The sequence below is a fragment of the Mustela lutreola genome, chromosome 2, assembly GCF_030435805.1.
Source record: "Mustela lutreola isolate mMusLut2 chromosome 2, mMusLut2.pri, whole genome shotgun sequence".
NCBI lineage: Eukaryota > Metazoa > Chordata > Mammalia > Carnivora > Mustelidae > Mustela > Mustela lutreola.
Window position 1 is genome coordinate 58,752,844 of NC_081291.1, and position 21,131 is coordinate 58,773,974.

General features: G+C 36.0%; 2 protein-coding genes across 4 annotated transcripts in view; one reads left to right on the top strand and one right to left on the bottom strand.

The window, feature by feature from the left end:
- Window positions 1–21,131, bottom strand: part of KBTBD12 (kelch repeat and BTB domain containing 12) — a 76,316-nt gene that overhangs the window by 42,503 nt on the left and 12,682 nt on the right. For all 3 annotated transcript variants that reach the window (XM_059161911.1, XM_059161910.1, XM_059161912.1), the window contains exons 4-5: window positions 19,132–19,402; window positions 16,860–17,010 (exon numbers count right to left, since the gene is read on the bottom strand). In XM_059161911.1, the coding sequence (XP_059017894.1) occupies window positions 16,860–17,010; window positions 19,132–19,402 (422 nt within the window). The remainder of the gene's footprint in view (window positions 1–16,859; window positions 17,011–19,131; window positions 19,403–21,131) is intronic.
- Window positions 1–21,131, top strand: part of MGLL (monoglyceride lipase) — a 225,868-nt gene that overhangs the window by 12,842 nt on the left and 191,895 nt on the right. The window lies entirely within an intron of this gene.

A 21,131-nucleotide genomic window follows, 5' to 3' on the forward strand; every position in this document is an offset into this window, starting at 1 on the left:
AAAGAAGAAGCAGAGACTTCACTTGCTTCAGTCTCTAAAGAGTAAGAATTTTTTTTTTTTAAGATTTCATTTATTTATTTGACAGACAGAGATCACAACTAAGCAGAGAAGCAGGCAGAGAGAGAGGAGGAAGCAGGCTCCCTGCCGAGCAGACAGCCTGATGCGGGGGCTCGATCCCTGAGCCAAAGGCAGAGGCTTAACCCACTGAGCCACCCAGGTGCCCCAAGAGTGAGAATTTCTTAAGAGACACAGTTAGAACTCTAACTTCAAACATGCAACCATTCTGTTTCTCAACTTGGATTTTGTGAGAAGACCCTACAGAGCCTGTTAAACAGGACTTAGAGATGAGATATCACAGGACTTACATGCTTACATAGTGGTAAACAAGATTTCCTAAGTCAGGGCCTACGGAGAGCGTCTAGCTTATGATTTTTGGCAAGAGGTAAGGAAATAGTGAAACCCTAAAGCCCTAATCTTTTTTTTTTTTTTTTTTTTTTTTCTAAAGCCCTAATCTTGAAGGCAGAGAGTTTCAGGGTCAGCACCACCCAATATATAACTCAGCAGGGTTACTGACCCCCACCCTCAGCTGACTCAACGTAGAGACAGAACCAGGTACTTTCCTAAGGGCCTCTGTAAACCCCTGATGATGGCTACTGAAGCAGTCTTAGTTGAATGGCTGGACCAAAATCAGTAACCTTGATGTAAGAAGGTAGAAAGTAAGGCTCTGTTGTCAGATGACTGGTTCTGTTTCTGCTATGCCATTTAATACCTGTGAGCTTGAATAAGGCACTTACCCTGAGATCTTGTTCTTTTCCTTTTTTCCCTTTATAAAATTGTAAAAAAAAAACATATCATACAAAAAGAATTCCATCTAAAGAAATGAAGTACAGCAATCATTTTTCCACTTCTTGGTAACATGTAGTAGTAGGTATTGGCAGGCTAACGATCCTAACGCAACGAGAAAAAAATGGGTAAAGAAAGTGAGTAAATTGAAAAAAAAAATCATATTTTTAAAGATGTTAGGCCTTGAAAAAAATAAGGACTGGATGAGCTAAAATTCCAGAGAATAAAGAGCCCTTTCTGGGCCATTTTTTTGTACCTGGGATATTTGCTTATTTTGGACCAAGGCAAAGAGCTGGATTGGACACAGACGGGGGTACTCTGGTGAGGGGATTAGAAACCAGGGTGGGGGGCAGGGGGGAGTTGTGTGGGGCTAGTGTGACAGATTGAAAACTAGAGAATCTGCAAAGAGGAACTTCCCACATGTGGCCATTTTTTTTTTTTTTTTATTCGAAAATGCTGAGTTATAAAGGCAATCTGGGATTCTGGGCCAAATACTTTTTTTTTTTTTTTTTTTAAATTTTTTATTTTTTATAAACATATATTTTTTATAAACATATATTTTTATCCCCAGGTCTGTGAATCACCAGGTTTACACACTTCACAGCACTCACCAAATCACATACCCTCCCCAATGTCCATAATCCCACCCCCTTCTCCCCAACCCCCTCCCCCCCGCAACCCTCAGTTTGTTTTGTGAGATTAAGAGTCACTTATGGTTTGTCTCCCTCCCAATCCCATCTTGTTTCATTTATTCTTCTACCCATTTAAGCCTCCATGTTGCATCATACTTTTAATGGTCAAAGGAACATCCCAGAATTGCATGGTATGTAGAAGACCAAACCCAACTAAAGTGAGGGGCCCTGCTGTAAAGGAGAGGTCTCCCCTTGAGATATTGTCAGGTCTTAAAGCTGTTCATGAAAGCTAAAGGGCAAAGCTAAAAAAACTCAAGGGAAGAACTGAATTCCCACAATCTTAGGGGAGAGGACAGAGATCCGTGAATTGCTCAGTCCAAAGCCTGGAAGACCAGGGAACAGGGACACACAACAGGCAAACTGAGTGTTACTAAAGCTTGACCCAGCCCTGGCCAGCTCAATCCGTGATTGGCTTTAGGTGACTAGTTCTTTGCTCTGTCTTACCAATGAAGGGCAGAGTCTTCCCTGGTGGAAGGACAGCACTGGGGACCTCTTTGGTGCCTTCCCATTGTTCAGCAGACAATGAATTACCAGGAATGTTAGTAGGCAAGGGCCAATAAAAAGAAAAAAAATAATAGGAGTAGACTCCTGAATTATTCAAATATTTGAAGTAGTAGACTGTTAAAACAACTCATTAATAATATAAAATAGAGGAAAAATGGACAAAGGGGAATGAAATATTGAAGAAATTCATGCAAGAGTTGGAATCCATGAAAAAGAATAAGGTGGACATTCTGGAAACACAAAAATCATATCTGAAAATAAGAACTCATAGGATAGTTAACAGCAGTCTGAACACTGTGGAAGATGGGATAAGTGAATCTGAAGTAGCTCAATAAAAATACTCAATCTGAAGTATAGGAAGAAAAAAGTATGAATGGAGAGTCCAGATAAGATCATGGCTTACATCTAAAGTCAAACATACAGCTAATTAGAGTCTCACAAAGGGAAAGAAGGGAGAGAAAAAAGTAGAAGCAATATTCAGCAAGATAACAGCTGAAGATTTTCCCCAGACTGATAAAAACATCAATCTGTAAATTCCAAAAGCTCAGTGAACCCCAAACAGAAGGAAAACAAAGACATCACACTTAGGCAGATCTCAGTGAAATTGCAGAAAACAAAGGTAAAGAGAAAGTATTAAAGGAAATATTTCCCCCCAGTCTACAGTGTATCTTCAATTTCTTAACAATGTCTTTCAGAGAATGAAAGTTTTAAAGTATGATAAAGTCTAATATATCAATATTTTCTTTCATAGATTAAGGTTTTAGTGCTATATATAATAACTTATTGCATATCTCAAGGTCATGAAGATTTTCTTTATTACTCTGGAAGTTTTAAATTCTTGTGTTGTACTTTTTTTTTTTGAGAGAGAGAGAGCGAGAGCATGTGTAAGTTGGAAGGTGTTGCAAAGGGAGTGAGAAAGAGAGAGAATCTTATGCAGGCTCCATGCTCAGCCTGGAGCCCAATGCAGGGCTCGATCTCATAACCCTGAGATCATGACTTGAGCCAAAACCAGGATTTGGACCCTTAACCAACTGAGCCACTGAGATACCCCATTGTTTTACATTTATATACATGATCTATTTTCAGTTAATTTTTGTGTAAGTATGAAGTTTAGGCTGAAGTTCTTTTATTCTCTTACATATGACTGATTGTTCCAATTATCTTGATTGTATAAGATTTTAATTTATAGAGGTGGCTGAGTGAGGAGAGATCAATGACATTGAAATAAGAATAATTAGTTACAATTCCTAAGAGAAGTGGGCATGCCATGCCACTAGGGGCCACAGGGAGAAGAAACAAGGTCAGTCAGGAGGCAGAAAGGGCAAAGGAAAAGCATATATGCAAGCTCTTTTTACTACAGGGCAGGAAGTTGTTAGGTCGAGATAGCCCCTATTTGGCATGAAGAGAAGCACAGATGTTAGGAACTGTGGTTGGAAATGATTTGTTATATCATTTTCAAACATCCACAAAACCCAGAAGGCAAGAGGGATGTAAACTTTGGCAGTTAGTTTGGTCCTATGATCAAGAAGCCAAATCTTAAATGACAGAAACTATGAAAGTCCATTAGAACACCAATGCTCTCTGTTGAAAGACTATCCTTTCTTCACTGAATTTCTTTTGCATCTTTGTCAAAACCCAACTGACCATACTTGTGTGGACATATTTTTGGGGCTCTGTATTATGTTCCATGGATTATCTACCTAACTTTGTGTGAATGCCACACTGTCTTCATTTTAGCTTTATAGAAAGACCTTACAACCAAATAGTGTGATTCTTCCAACTTCATTCTTTTTCAAAATTGTTTTAACTACTCTAGTTTCTTTGTCTTCCCATATAAATTTTAGATGACATTGTCTACAGCTGCAAAAGAATTTCTGGCATTTTGATTATAGTTGATGGCATTAAGATTATAGAACAATTTGGGGGAGAATTGACATTTTTACTTGCATCTTCCAATCCTCCTTGATTTCATCAGCATTTTGTAAGTTTAGCATATAGGTCCTATACAGGTTTTGTTAGATTTATATGTAAATATTCCATTTTGGGGGAGCAATTGTAAATTGATTTTTCAAATTGTTTTTGTACTTTGCCAAAGTATGGAAATAAGATTGATCTTTTGTATTCTTTGGCAACACTAAATCCATTAATTCTAAGAATTTAAGAAATCGATTCTTTGAGATTTTCTACACAGACGATTCTATGTAGATGTCATTTAAAACAGAATTTTAGTTCTTCTTTTTCTTTGCCTTTTATTTCTTTTTCTTTCCTTACTGCATTAAGATTCCTTGTATGATGTTGAATAGTGACTGTGGACATTCTTGCCTTCTGCGTGAAGTTAGAGGGAAAGCATTTAATTTTCCCATTAAGAATAATGTTAACTGTAACTTTTTCATAGGTCCCCTTTAACAGGTTGAGAAGTTGAGGAAGTTCCCTTCTCTTCTGAGTTTGTTGAGAGTTTCTTTCTTTTTTTAATATTTAAAAAATTTTTAATAAATATATAATGTATTATTAGCCCCAGGGGTACAGGTCTGTGAATCTCCAGGTTTACACACTTTACTTGCTAAGAGTTTCTAATCGTGGATGGGTGTTAAAGGGATTTTTCTGTGTCAATTTGACGTGATCATGTGTTTCTTCTATAGACTTAATATAGTAGAGTACATTGATCAATTTCTGAAAATTGAACAAATCTTGCATTCCCAGGATGAAACTAATTTTTGATCATGGTGCATTATTCTTTTATATATTGCGGTGTTGAACTTGCCAATGTTTTCTTGAGCATTTTTGTGTCTATGTTCATGAGGGATATTTGTCTGTAATTTTCTTTTTCTGTGCCATCTTTGGTTTCATATCAGGCAGTGCTGCCTCATAAAATGAGTTGTGGAGTGTTTTCCTCCCTATATGTTCGGAAAGAGGTTACAGAATTGGTGTTATTTCTTTCTTAAGTGTTTGGTTAAATTTATCAGTGGAAACTTCTAAGCCTAGTCATTTATTTTTTGGAATGTTATAAACTAAGAATTCAACATGTTTAATAGTTTTGAGTTACTGATTTCATCTTGAGTGGCTTTATGTAGTTTGTGGTTTTCAAGGAATTGGTCCATTTCATTTAAGTTGTTGAATATATGTCTAGAGTTGTTTGTAGCACTGCTCTATTATCCTTTTGATGTCTGTGAAGACTGTAATAATATGCCCTATCTCATTTCTGATACTGATAGTTTGCACCTTATTTCTCTTTTTATTTGTCACTTTTGCTAGAAGTTTATCAACTGTATCAATCTTTTCAAAGAAACAGCTTTAGTTTCATTGATCGTCTCAATTTTTTGTTTTTACTTTTAGCTTTCAATTTCATTGTTTTCCTTTATTTCCTTTCTTCTTCTTCTTTTTTTAAAATTTATTTATTTATTTATTTGAGAGAGAGAGAGAGAGAGTGTGACAGAGAGAATGAGCATGAAAAGTGGGAGGGTCAGAGGGAGAAGCAGACTCCCTGCCTGATGCGGGGCTTGATGCTGGGACTCCAGGATCATGACCTGAGCCGAAGGCAGTTGCTTAACCAGCTGAGCCACCCAGGCGTCCCTTCTTCTTCTTTCTTTAAAAGATTTTATTTATTTATATGGCAGAGAGACAGATCACAGGTAAGTGGGGGTGGGTGGGTGGGGGGAGCAGGCTCCCCGCTAAGCAGAGAGCCAGATGCAGGGCTTCATCCCAGGACTCTGAGATCATGACCTGAGCTGAAGGCAGAGGTTTAACCCACTCAACCACCCAGGTGCCCCTCCTTTCTTCTTCTTAATTTGGATTTATGTTGCTCTTCTTTTTATAGTTTTCTAAGGTGAGTGCTTAGATATTTAAGACCTTTCCTTTTTTCTAATGTAAGCACTAAATGCTACAAATTAAATTCTAAGCAGTACTTTCACAGCACTCCATAATTTTTGATACAGTGTATTTTCATTCAGCGCAATGTATTTTCTTTTCTTTTTTAAAGTTTTTATCTAAATTCTAGTTAATGTACAGCATAATATTAGTTTTAGGTGTATAATCTAGTAATTTAACACTTTTGTACAACACCTGTGCTCATCACAAGTGCACTCCTTAATCCCCATCACCTACTTAACCCACCCCCCACCTCCCTTCTGGTAATCATCAGTTTGTTCTCTATAGTTAAGGGCCTGTTTATTACTGAGAGGAATGTTAAATCTTTGTTGATTTGTCTCTTTTGCCTTTTGGTCCAGTCAGTTTTTCCTACATGTATTTGTAAATTCTATTGGTTAGATGCATATACCTTTACTGTTGTTATGTCTTCTTGGTAAATCAATCATTTTATCATTATGTAATGGCTTCCTTTATCCCTGGTAATTTTCTTTGACATTAATAGAGCCAATCCAGCTTTCACTTAAATAGTTTTGCATCATTTATTTTTTTCCATCCTTTCACTCTAAAGTTATCTGCATCATTATAGTTGCAGTGGATTTCTTGTAGACAGCATATTATTAAATCATTCTAATTTTAATCCATCCTGACAGTTTCTGTCTTCTGATGGGTATCATTATTCCATTTGCATTTAAGGTAAGTATTTTTATGGCTGGAATAAGGTCTACCATTTTATTGTTCGTGTTCTGTCTATTCCTTCTGCTCTCTGTTGTTGCTGTTCCTCTTTTTTTTCCTTCTCTACTCTCAGATTATTTGAACATTTTTTAGTTTTCTATCTTAATGAATTTATTGTGATTTGACTAGCTCTTTATAGTTCTTCCAGTCACTGGTTTGGGGATTAATAAGTTACTTAACATTTCATAATCTACTTAGAATCAGTATTTTGTCATTGTAATTGGAATGTAGAAAACTTGCCCCCCCTCTAAGTCCTGTTAACCTTCCCTCTTTATGCTATATAAATAGATGTCTCATCTATTACATGCATTGAAAACCCCATCAGAAAATGTATTTTTTACTTTCAATCATTAAAGGCATTCTAAAGCACTCAAAAGAAGAATTTTCTATTCTTCTATTTTCATTCCTGATATTTCCAGTTTCCTTTTGTCATCATGTCCCTCTGTCTGAAGAACTTCCTTAAACAATTCTTTTGGAGTAAATCTCTTGTTACTTGCTACTTGCTAAATTGTTTTAGAGTATATCTATTCCCATGCATTTTAGTTTTCTTTCTTTGAAAGTATTTCATTTCTACTTCTGAAAGATATTTCATGAAATATACAATTCTATGTCGACAGTTTCCTAACACTTTAAAAATGTTTTTCTTTTTTTAATTATTATTTTATTATGTTATGTTAGTCACCATACAGTACATCATTAGTTTTGATGTAGTGTTTTTCCACTGCTGACGTGCTCTTGTGGTTTTTGATGAGAAATCATCATCTTTTCATGTGTTTACCAGATAGGCATGTATCTTCTTATGTGGAAGGTCTATTCAAACCTTTTGTCTATCTTAAACTGGATTGTTTTCTTATAATTGAGTTGCAAAAATTATTTACAAGCTATTTGTATTCTGAATACAATTTAAAAAAAAAGATTTGTTTATTTATTTGAGAGATAGAAAGCAGGGAGAGGCAGAGGGGGACGGAAAAAGAATCTCAAGTAGAGTCCACGCTGAGCATTGAGCACAGAGCCCAAAACAGGGCTTGATATCACAAGCAGGAGACCACAATCTGAGCTGAGACCAAGAGTTAGATGCTCAATCGAATGAGCCACCCAGGCACCCCCTGAATACAAATCTTTTATCAGATATATGATTTATAGTTATTTTCTCCCAGTCTCTGGCTTGTGTTTTCCTTTTTTTTTAATGTTGCCCTTTGAAGAACAAATTTTTTTTTTAATTTTAAGAAAGTCCAAACTCAACACTTTTCCTCTTATGCATCATGCTTTTAGTTTCATATTTTTGCTTATCCAAAGTCACCACATTTTGTCCCATGTTTTCTTAAGTCTGGAATCCATACAGAAGTTTTGTGTTTTTTTCTTTATTTTTTCCTCCTTTCGTCACCCTGTGGTGTGAGGTATTGGGTTAAGCTCATTGGTTTGTATATAGATATCAAATTATCTTGGCGTATTTGTTGAGAAGTTCATCTTTCTCCACTGAATTGCCTTGACAACTTTGTCAAAGACCAATTGACTATAAATATAAAAATTTATTACTAGACTCTCTTTTTATGTTCTATTGATTTAGCTGTCTGTCTTTAGGCTAATACCACTATATCATAATTACTATGTAATACGTATTTAAAATGAGTTAAGTCCTCAAACTTTCTTCTTTTTCAAAGTCATTTTTGTTATTCTACATCCCTTATGTTTTCACATAATTTTAGAATTAGCTTGTCAACTAAAAAAATGTTGGTGGGTATTGTGGGGAGCACATATTGCATGGAGCACTGGGTGTGGTGCATAACACTAAAAAAAAATTAAATTAAATTAAAAAAATTTTTAAAAAATGTTGGTTATTTACAATAGCCAAATTATGGAAACAGCCCCCACTGATAGATGAATGGATAAAGAAGGTATGGCATATATATAATGCAATTAAATCTTATTCAGCCATAAAAGGGAAATCTTGCCATTGGCAACAAGCTACAGAGTATAATGTTAAGTGAAATAAGTTAGTCAGAGAAAGACAAATACCATATGATTTCACTCATACATGGAATTTAAGAAAATTAGCAAAGAAAAAAAAAGAGATAAACCAAAAACAGACTTTTAATTATAAATAACAAATATGGGGGAAAAAAAAAAAGAACAAACATGGTTACCAGAGGGGAGGTGGGTGGGGGATGGGTGAAATAGGTGAAGGGGATAAAGAGTACAGGCATCTTGTTGAGCGCTGACTAATACACAGAATTGGTGAATCACTATACTGTACACTTGAAACTAACATTGTATGTTAACTATACTGGAATTAAAGAAATTTTAAAAAGACTCAAGACAAAAAATAGAAATAAAAACAGTGCTGGGATATTATAGGGGTTGTACTGAACATATAGCTCAATTTGGGGGAATTTCCTATCTTAACAATGTCAAATCTTTGAATACATAATCAAGGAATATATCTCCATTTATTTGGATCTTCTTTAACTCTCAGGAGTCTTTTATAGTTTTCGGCATATGATTCTCACAGTTTGGGGGTTAAATGTATTAATATATTTCTCCTTCTCCTTCTTTTAAGTAGGCTCCATGCAGAGTGGAGCCCAATACAGGACTTGAACTCATGACCCTGAGATAAAGACCTGAGCTAAGATCAAGAGTTGGATGCTTAACTGCATTACCCAAGTGCCCCTCTTCTTTTTGATACTGTTGGACATATAATTATTTTCTCAATTTTGTTTTTAGAATGTTCATTTATAGCACATAGAAATACAATTAATTTTTGTATACTGACCTCATATCCTGTGATCTCTTTAATCTGTGATGTTGGCTAAAATTATTAGCTTTAGTAGTCTTTCTTTTTTTAATTTACTTTTTGTACCTTCATTAGGACTTTTTTACACACAAGAATATATAATCTGTGAATAAGAACTTTTTAATTCTTCCTTTCTAATCTGTATACCTTTAACTTCTTTCTCTTGCCTTATTGCATGAGTTGGAACCTCTGGTTCAATATTGACTGGGAGGAGCAAGAGCAGGTATCTTTCCCTGTTCCTGATTGGAGGTAGAAAGATCACCACTAAGTATCATGTTAGCTGTAGGTTTTTCATAGAAACCTTCTAACAAGTTGAGGAAATTCACAGACACTTTTTAACAAGTTGAGGAAATTCCCTTCTATTCCTAATTTGTTGATAATTTTATCAATAATGGGGGTTGAATTCTGTCAAATGCTTTTTCTACATCTATTGAGATGATCATTTGGTTTTTATCCTTTATTAATATGGTGTATTAATTGAGTTTCAGATATTGAACCAACCTTGCATTCCTGCATTTCTGGATTAAATCCCACTTGTCCATGGCATATAATCATTTTTTGTTGCTGGATTCAGTTTGGTTACTGTTTCTTAAGGGTTTTTTATGACACATAATTATTTTTTATGTTGTTAGATTCAATTTGCTAAGTGTTTCTTAAAGATTTTTGAATCTATGGTCATGAGGGATATACACCTATGGTTTTCATTCAATTTAAAATATTTTATTTCCTCTGTGATTTTTTACTCAATATTTTAGAATTATGCTGTGTAATTTCCATATATTTGAGGATTTCCTTTTTTCTGTCTTTGATTTATAACTTAATTATTTACTTTGAATAACATCAATTTTTTAAAAAGATTTTATTTATTTATTCGACAGATAGAGATCACAAGTAGGCATAGAGGCAGGCAGAGAGAGAGAGGGAGAAGCAGGCTCCCCATTGAGCAGAGAAGCCTGATGTGGGGCTCGATCCCAGGACCCTGGGATGGTGACCTGAGCCGAAGGCAGAGGCTTAACCCACTGAGCCACCCAGGCACCCCAAATAACATCAATTTTTTAAAAAATCTATTGAGGGACACCTGGGTGGCTCAGTCATTTGGGTGTCTGTCTTCAGCTTAGGTCATGATCCCCAGATCATGATCCCCAGGTCCTGAGATCAAGCCCCATGTCAGGCTTCTGATTCTACCTCTCCCTCTGCCCCTACTTGTGCTCCCCCACCCATAAACAAATAACATCTTTTAAATTTTTTTTAAAAATCTAGAGACTTATTTTATGACCTGGCATATGATAAAGCCTGGAGAGTGTTCCTTGTACACTTGAAAAGAACATGTATTTTGCAATTATGTGTACTATAAACGTCAGGTAGTTTAAGTTGGTCGATAGTGTTGTTCAAGTCTTTATAATTTTGCTGATGTTCTGTCCAGTTGTTCAATCAATTATTGAAGGTGGGATACAAATCTCCTAATGGTGATTTTCTAGTTCTAAATTTTGCCTCATGTATTTTAGAACTCTGTTGTTCAGTGTGATATATTCCTGATATATTGATCATTTTATTATAAAATTTCTCTTTGAAGTAATATTACGTTATTTTCTTAAAGTTGATTTTGGATGATAATGACATACTATCTTCAATCCTCTTAAAATTACTCTGTGCATAGTACATCTTTCTCTATAAAATAATAAAACTTTCAACTTACTTATGTATTTGAATATAAAGTGTGTCTCTTATAGACAGCGTATATTTGGTCTTATTTTCTTATTCAGTCTGAAATCTCTGCCTTTTGATAGAGGTACTTGGTCCATTCCCATTTAATGTAATTTTTTATACAGTTAGATTTACAACTGTTATATTGCTATTTGTTTTCTGTCTCATGTCGTTTTTGTTCCTGTTCCTTCTTCACTGCCTTCTTTTGTTTTTCATTTTCTAAGTGTACCATGGTAAATCTTTTGATTTTTAAACTGTTCGAAATTTTTTTTAGTTGCTCTAGAAATTCTAATGTGTGTGTTACTTTATCACAATCTACTTCAGATTAATATGGTTTTAATTTTATTAAAATATAGCAACACTGTTCCAATTTATCTTTTCCTCTCCAATTCTGATATTGTTATATGTACTATATCTATATATGTAATAAATCCAACAGTATAGCTCCATGATTATTGTTTTATCTGCTTTTATATCATTCAAAGAAGTTAAGAGATGAAAAAATAGAATATGTGTGAAGTCTTCTTTATTTACCTACATATTTGTCATTTCCAGTGCCTTTCATTTCTTTTGTGGATTAGAGTTATTCTGGTGTATTTCTTTTTAATGTTAAGGATTTCAGTACTTCTTTAATAATCCTTTAGTATTTCTTGTAAGTCTGGTAGCCACAAATTATCTCAGCCTTTATTTATCAGAGTATGTCTTTGCTGCACTTTCATTTCATTTTATTTTATTTTATTTTTAAGGATTTTATTTATTTATTTGACAGAGATCCCAAGTAGGCAGAGAGGCAGGTGCGGGGGGGGGGGAGCAGGCTCCCCGCCGAGCAGAGAGCCTGTGGGGCTCGATCCTAGGATCCTGAGATCATGACCTGAGCTGAAGGCAGAGGCCCAACCCTCTGAGCCACCCAGGGGCCCCTGCACTTTCATTTTAAAAGAATAATTTTGCTGAACATAAAAGATGGACACAGAAACGTTCTTTGTTATTTTCCTTCCAGTATTTTGAATATATTAGTTCAGTACTATCTTGCCTCCACTATTTCTGATGATAGTCACCTGTTCAGCATATTATTGTTCCCCTCTACATGATGTCACTCTTTTCTTACTGTTTGTAAGAATTTTTTGTCTATGATGTATTTTAATGATTAGTCTACATTGTGTTTAGGTGAGGATCTCTGTGAATTTATCTTACTTGGAGTTTGATGAACCTCTTATATGTATAAAGTTTTTTCCATCAAGTTTAAGAAGCTTTTGACCATAATTATTTGAAAAAAAAAATTCTGTTCCTCTCTGTCTTCTTTTGGGAATCATACTTTGTTGGTAGACTTGATGATATTTCATATAGTCTCTGAGGTTTTCCTAATTTTCCTCCAATTACCTCCCTCTCCTCTTCAGATTAATAATTTCCCTGATCTATTTAAAATGCACAGATTCTTTCTTCTGTCAGCTCAAATCTATTTTTGAGCCCACTTAGCACATTTTTCGTTTGTTTCTTTTAGATAGTTTCTACTTCTTCGTTGATATCATTGGGGAGCCAATGTCATTTTATTTTCCTTTAATTCTTTAAAATTCTTTAAAAATAGTTTTTGTTAATTTAATGAACATATATTTAATAGCTAATCTGAATTCTATGCCTGCTAAATCCAACATTGGGGGCCCCTTAGAGAGATAGGTTTATTGAATGTTTCCCTGTCTCCGCCCCAGAATGGGTTTCACTTCCTTATTTATTTTCCTTTGTATGTAAATTTCTGTTGGTAACTAGAAATTTAAAATAATATAGTGTAGCAACTTTTAATTTTATTTTTCCTGCTAGGTTATTTTTCTCTTTTGTTATTGTTACTGTTGTTTTTAACTAATTTGCTTAGCTTTAATATGCCTCTCCTATGGTTTGCTTTGGTCTCTACTCCATTTAAAAAAAATTCCCTCTCTCTCTTTAAAAGCATATAGGTTGGGGCACCTGGATGGCTCAGTGGGTTAAAGCCTCTGCCTTCGGCTGGGGTCATGATCCCAGGGTCCTGGGCCCCGCATTGGGCTCTCTGCTAGGTGGGGAGCCTGCTTCCTCCTCTCTCTGACTGCCTCTCTGCCTTCTTGTAATCTCTGTCTGTCAAATAAATAAATAAAATCTTAAAAAAAAAAACAAAGCATATGGGTTACTCTTATTACTTCATGGCTCAGGTCTAGTCAAGACTAATTGTTTATACTCCCAACATTAGTAAGGCTTCCAACCTCGCTTTGTTGATCTGTGTGTAGGTTTTGTGTGTTGGGAGCACATTCAAAGCTCAGATAGTTTGCAAGTCTACCATGACTTTTACTTTCTGCCTGGCCTTCTCAGATCTCTATACATGCGCTCATACTCCCAGTCACCCAGGGATGTGTAAAGAGCTTATATCCTCTTATGGGCTCTATGTCTGAGCAGCTTCCCTAGTCTCCAGGGATGTGTGAAGAATTTATCAAGACTGTCTAGGACTCTCATAACCAGGTTTTTCCTGGAAAGTCACTATTCAGTTTCTGGCTAATTCTCCCATCCATTGCTGTCCCAAGCAGGACTAAAATCTCAGGTTAGGTAAGATGCTGGCTTTTCCCATTTGTCACCATGAGTGTGGGTTTCCCACCCTTTACTCCCAAACATGTCAGCCCCCTATGGCAAACAAAGTTACTGGTTTTTACAGCGAGCCCACTCTGCTAGAATTCCCATGCTGGATCAACTGAGGTAGGGAACTGGGACAGCTCAGGAAAGAATGCCAAGGACTGCCTGAAGATTTACCTCAAGTTCAGCTCTTTTGAGAAGCTAAGCTCTTCTCAGTTTGTTGTTTTGGGCTAGTTCCTAGAGACCTGAAATGGTTGTTTCTGAAAAATCTGTCTGGTTTTACAGTAGCTTTTGGGGGAGAGGATGTCGACTCATTCACTTCTTTGTAACTGGGAGCCTCCTGCTTTTCACTTCCCTTTTGGTCTGCCAAATTCCTACTGCCATAACAGGTCTTAGAAGCTCTTTAGAAAATTAAAAAAAAAATGTTTTCCCAACATTTGTTTTTTAGTATTTTCAGTGGAAGGATTAGTCTAGATATCTAGTCTGCTATACAGAAGAGTTACTACTTTATCAGTTTTTTATGACCATTAAATGAATTTCTTTATGCAAAAAATTCAGCAAAGTGTCTAGAACACAAAGGGGCTCAAAAAAAAAACACAAAAAAACCAACCAGTAATTATAACCAAATCTGAACACTTAAATTGTAGGGATTTTACAACTTTTATTTAATCATGGCTCTAATAGGTAGGCATTCCAACTTTAATATGAGCCAAAAAATGATTTACTAGATCCAGGACATGCAGGTCTAATGGTGGAGCCAGAATCTCAATCCAAAGCGGGGACATTCCCCACTTTACCACACTGCTTCCATGGGGAAGGAAATTTCAGAGGCAGCCTCTAGAGTAATTAGGAGATAGTAAGAAATTAAACCTATTACAATATGAGGGAGAGGGGTTATAATAATAATTGGCAGTGACCCCCATCATAGTGAGGCATCCATTGATTCCCAAAAGCAGACAGGGCTAACTAACTAACAAATGACTGTAACACACCTGTACAGACCATTGAAACAGATAAAGTTTTAGGGTTCTATATGGTATTTGCCCAAATTCCAATTATACATACAATGAACAACGAAATCTGAACTGAGGCTGCCACAGCAACAACTGAACTTCATTCCATTTCAAAGCTTCCAAGTATATTTGGGAATTAAGTAGCAAATGTTGGGAATGTGGCCTCTTTTGGATCAAATCTTACAAGATGGGGACATTTATTTGAGTGATTATGAATCTGGTCCTCAGTTCTGAATATCCAGAAACCAGATTCTAAGCTACTACTTTTGTAGTAGCTTAGAACTACTTGCCAGTTCTAAGACTAGCAAGAGACTTGACTGGTCTCTCCATTTCCAGTCTCTCCGCACCTTTGATCTGTTCTTTACCCCTCACCTCACCAGTACTCCCCAAACATTCTTTAATCATGTTGCTTCTGCATAGTTTTTCAGTACTATTATACTCTTGATTCTCCACTATAGTCCTTTGTAACCTGGCTCCTGGTATACCTATAAACTCCTTCCTGCAGCTGCCTGTGCCTGGTGGGTTCCTCCAAGCTTTTGTAGAGCGTTCTCCTCCTCATCTTCTCCCCTACTGCTCTGCCCCATCTCTCTTCCTGGGTGTACACTTCTCTCTCTGTCACCTATCCAGATCTTTTTTTTTTTTTTTTCACCTATCCAGATCTTACTGGTCCTGCAACATCTGCCTTCTTTCATTCATGTAGTGGACACTTGTTCATGCCAACAAGGGTGAGCTCCAAAGGTTGTCTCTAAGGTGCATTTCCCCCTGTAACTTCTCAAAAAACAAACAAAACACTACATTTTTATCCCACATCTAGCCTAGTTGTGGCTCCACATTAAGCAGAAATCTCATTTTTGTTGAGTTGATAAATCACTTTTATCCCACTTTTGACTACCTCCAACTTTAATATAATTAGGAGATCTGCCCTTGTCTCCCCGGAGTTATACATCTATTTAGGCAATCTATTCTGGTTTAGATATTGTCTCTTCTGGGCCTAGGACACAGCATATGGTTATAACAAAGTAACAAATATACTGCCAGAGGAAAAACTTAATTATAATTATGAGTCTCATAACTGAGGTAGTCATAAATTATGTTGCATAATGTTCTTAAAATTATAAACAATTAATATTTGAGTGCATTAATTATTTTGCTTCATGCTGTGCAGGCAGCCAAGAGATAATGGCTTCCCTTTAGCGAAAAAACTCCCCCAAACAAACAAACAAACACCCAAAACCCAAAAACCCTAAATGCTATTCAAACGCTTGGTTTGCTCTCAGCCCATATCTCATGTTTTTTCTTTGCCATCTTTTTGGTGCCCATCACCTTCCCTATGTTTTTGCCAGTTAGTCATCAATGTGCATGGGATGAAGTAAGAATACTGGAATACTAATCAGTTTACCAGCTGGTCAGCCTCCTTGTCCCAGTCTCACCCTTTCCCACACAGGACAGGGACAACGGGAGAGGGAGGAAAGGTGATAAAATGTGCTTAGAAAAGCAATGGACTTAATAAAAGAGCAAAAAATAAGAAGTGAATAAGTATAAGGGAAACATAGGAGATGTTCTAGAACTTTTACTCACTTTAGTGGAAATGAACCAGTCTTTCACTAACTCCTACTGGTTAGTACAAGACCACATATATTTAAGAAATAAGAAAAATACATTCAGATGAGAATTATTTGATAACACCTCTACAGAAGTTTGGTGGGTGAAGCAAAATGAAGAGAGCTGGTATAATGTGTGTCTTACCTATGATGGCTTACTTTATGAGCACAGAAAATCACAGCTGATTGCAAACACCCACACTTCATCAACTAAAGGTGGCCAAGGACTTATTCCCATTTCAAAATATTTTACTTGATACTAAATATAAAGATGTTTCACTCATGATCTTGAATTCCAAGGTTCTTGAAAATTCCATACAAATAATTTTGCTTTCCTTAAGTCAGTGGAATTCCATTTAATCTTACCTGACTGTGCTCTAGGAAAACAAGAAACAAAGGAACATTTTCGGCTAGTAGATACACCAGAACTGGGATGCGAGAGGAAGGGAGACCATGTCGCTTTTACTGAGGCAAAGTACAGAGAAAAATAAAAGTAGTCATACTCTTTTAGCAATCTGCTTCTTCTTACCCAAAACATAAATCTCACTGTTGACTACTGCTGTACTGAATCGGTATTTAGAGAACTTCATGGGCGCCCGCTCTCTCCATTGATCTTGGCCGGGGTCATACTGCAACAGTCTGTTGCTTAGTCGATCTGGTTCTTCATCAGGGAGATCCATCTGTGTGAAATATGACAGCCGATATAATAACATACCACTGGGAAAGCTCTGTGAGTATGTGAGTGCAATTAATCCAAGCAGGCGACCAAGGAGATGAAGGGGACTTAGCTGCTGAGCCTCATACTCACAAACACACCGGATCCCCTGACTTGGGATGATAAGTCTATTGCCAATGTCAGAGGAATTTATATCTTGTAATAATGGGGCTGGGGGATTGGCTCATAGCCTGGGATCTGAGCAAGGAGACAAGAAAGCACTTTTTACAAAAATGAAGCAACTGCAGAGCCTTGAAAATGAAACCCAACTTTCTTGAACAATATTTAAAGTGCAATTTTGTTTCAACAAACTTTATAGTACTAGAGTTTAATGATTTTTTTGAGAAACTAAGTTTAATAATTCATAAGGCATTTTCTTTATATTTTTCTGATCCAAATGGAACAAAATTAAGAAAACATTTTAGTGTTTTAGTAATTAGAGCATTTTTATACCAAAATTATGACCTATATGGGAATGGTCTGAACTTCATCTTCAAGATTGATGGATTAATATACATTATTTGCTGTTACTATTATGTATTTATTTTTATATACATTTTTAATGACTAGAGATAGTAAAAATTGAACAATTTGTTCTTACACACATGAATATGGTTTCCTCTATCATAAACTTCAGGCAAAGTAGTGTTTCTGTTTTTTTTGTCTTCAATGTCTCAAGAACTTTTATGACTTCAGTCTAAGGATGCTTTTCAAGTGTCTTTTGTTTTGGATGCAGGTGTTTGACACAGAAATAATTGCCATACTTATGAAAGTTGTAATTAATTTAATTATTTTAAATACACCAGGAATTGTGATCATTGTGATGCATTCACAACCCCAGGTTATCTTGCAACTTAATGTAGTGTTTTAGGTAGAGACCAGCAAAAGCTTTTGTTATGCAATAAATACCCACATGTCATTTGTTCTAAGACATTATACATAGCATGTTTGACTTTATTGTTTTAATTTTCCTTCTAAGTTTTAAGTATTTGATCTTTATTTTAGTGGCAAGAAAAACCAAAGAAAAGCTTCTACATTGTCTTTGGAGCTTATTCATGTAAGATTAACTAAGTAATGTACAGCTCTGAAAATGCTTAATTACAAATAATTGGTCAGGTTTCAGCCACTTGCTGTGATTAAATCTGTACTACTTTTTGGTACACAGGACACCTGCCAAAATGTATTAAATGTGAAGTTTAAGGTTTAAAAACAGGTATGATATGCTATAAATGGCAAAATTCAAGCTTATGAAATGAATGCCAAAAGCACCAGTTTTATCAGTTATTATCACGAAGCAAATTGCCAAAATAAGAAAGCATACAGGCAAAAATAAGTTTACTTTTTGTCATGGGGATGGACAATGAGTTAGTAAGATTCATCTCATGAGAACGACTGGCAGGCCAGGGCAGAAGGCAGCTGGACTGCTGCTACTACCATGAAAACTGAAGGCACTGGGGGGACACACCCAGAGAGAAGAGGAAGAGCCACTGTGGTTGCCCTTTATTGACTTTGCAGTCTTGGCTTGCCATCTCTTCACTGGGCTTCCATGCAAATGGTATCCTGGTTTCTCTATCCGCTGGTGCCCAGCAAAGGCATAAAATGTTTAAAATCACAATCTACTTTTGTGGAAATGTTGAGCCATCACGGGTTGAATATTCTGGTTTCCCATGTAGAGTAAGAACTTTAAATTTGGAAAAGACCTGAGAGTTCCTTGTCCCAGCTCATGCAACCATTAAGCAGACAGAAGTGGGATGAGGAGCCGGTGTCTCTATCTCTTACTTAGATGCTCCCTACAGATAATTTCTCAGCATAAGCATCTTTCATAATTAGCAAGAATGGGAAGGATTATAAAGAGCATAGCATGAATACTGAATGCAGTCATGTCTATGAATAACACACTTTAAAATTCATTCTCCTAAACTGCTTTAACACTTTACAATCTTAAGTTTAATATTCTATAAAATAAAAGGCATTTTACCAAGATGTAAGACATGCTCTTTTAGTGTTCAGAAACTACAATATTTTTCAACCCAGCGGCCAGACATAGCACAGCCATGCCAATTAAATATACAGGAAATTTCTTAACCTGAGGGGTCCAGCCTCCGATCACGTAAAGTTTATTATTCACGGTTACTACGGCATGGCATGCCAACTGCAGTGGAAGGGGACACACCCTTCTCCAACTGTCCCGTTCTACAGAGTACTTATCCACACAGTTTGTAATGAGATACTGGTTTTTGACTTTCATCTGTCCTCCTATAACATAGAGGTCATTATGGACACTGCCCAGAGCATAGAGCTCTCGAAATTCCGCGGTGCATAACTTTTCCCAAAACTGGTTTCCTCTGTTGTGATATCTGAAAATTGAGAGAGAGAACCCAGGATTAGTGTTAACTGGAAAACTCACCCAAGAAACACACTTAAATTTCTTTTCCAGCTAGAAACAAAACGATTTGGTTCATCTAACGGGAGAGGAAGAAACATTAATACAAGATCGTAATGTAGGTTTGTGCTTTTTTTTTTTTTTTTTTTTTTTTTTTTTGGCAAGGGTTGAAGAACAAACTGTAATATGCATGGAAATAATTAACCAGATCTCCCTGCAGAATTTTAGAAAATATATTGACAAAGTATAGATTATCTTAGACTAGCTTTCATTACCTAATTCTGGGAAAGAAAATCTAGAACAAACAGGAATGCTTGCAGCAAGTCATTTGTAATTTTACTAAAAAAAAGGAATAAGCAAAAATGAAGAATAAAAAAAATGACTTATTCTGTGGGCTAGAAGTCTCACTTTAATACTATATTTAAGCAATCAACTTTCCAGTAGAGAATCTCAAAATATCTCAATTCAGAGATTTCTGATGGGACAAGGTAAGGGATGTAGAATTTTAAGGTTTGTTCTTGTAGTTCTGACTTAGAACAGAGTCAAGAGCACATGTAAATGTCTGCTATATTTAACATCTCTTTTCATAGTCTGGGTATAACATTACTGAAATTATCAGTAATTGCTTCCATGAAAAAATATCTCAGTCTGGAAAGGGTTTTGGGAGGTAGGGACATCAGGATATACGGTCTTTCAATACCTCCTAGAGTCCAACACATTAACTGATGGTGTGTGTGTGGCATTATGTAGTCATTAAATGTATGATTTTGTGGGTATCCTTTGTCTTGCCTCTTGATAACGGTAAGTCTGTTTTCTCCAATCCTGATTTGGGATGCATAGTCTAAGAAGAATAAAAGTATTTATGAGGACAGTGGGATGTGAAATTAGATCTGTCCCAGAAAATCCAGAATATATTCTGGAATTCGAAACTAAAACAAAACCAGGAAAATATGGAAAATAAGAAAAAAAAAAAGCTGTTCTGTTTGGAAATAAATGAAGAAATGATGAATGTTCTACACAGAGTACAGTTTTAAAGTACAGAGTAACGTACAGCTTAAAGTATGCTACTTATTTCGTATCAAACACTTGACAGTAAATTGGATTATTGGAGTTTTACCCAGTTGTTCTGAGTCAACTCTTACATTCTTCCCTAGAGAGAACTCCTTACTTTAGGCTTAACAGGGAAGATGGAAGATATTCCCTTCCTGGAGGGCATGTCTGGCTTGTCATAGTCTAAATGCAGAAACTCAACAAACCCAGTCATCACTGTCTTTCTGTGTAATGTAGGTAGGAAACCAGTCCCTAGAATCACAGCTGATATTTTTACCATGACTTTTAATTGTACTGGATTTTAGAAGAGGAAGGAGGATTAGGTGGCAAGCATGGGGGATACTGAAGTAAAGCCAGTGGAAAGTATATCAATAGAACTAAAAAATGGGATTTTGGCTTTCTGATACATGGGTTAAGAAAAAAGGTCAAGTATCCCATGAAGGTTGGGAAGTATGTGTTTGTTGGGCAAGCTTGCTAATCTGATTCTTAACACCTTGAACTGAAAGTGAGGAGAGAAAACACCCAGATAAAACTATAAAACATCTTATTAAGAAAAATGGATATGACATGAAAAGGAAATAGTGACAAAAGTGGCTCGACATTCACAGAGGTTGATAGTGTTAAGACAACACTTACATCCTCAATGGTGTGTA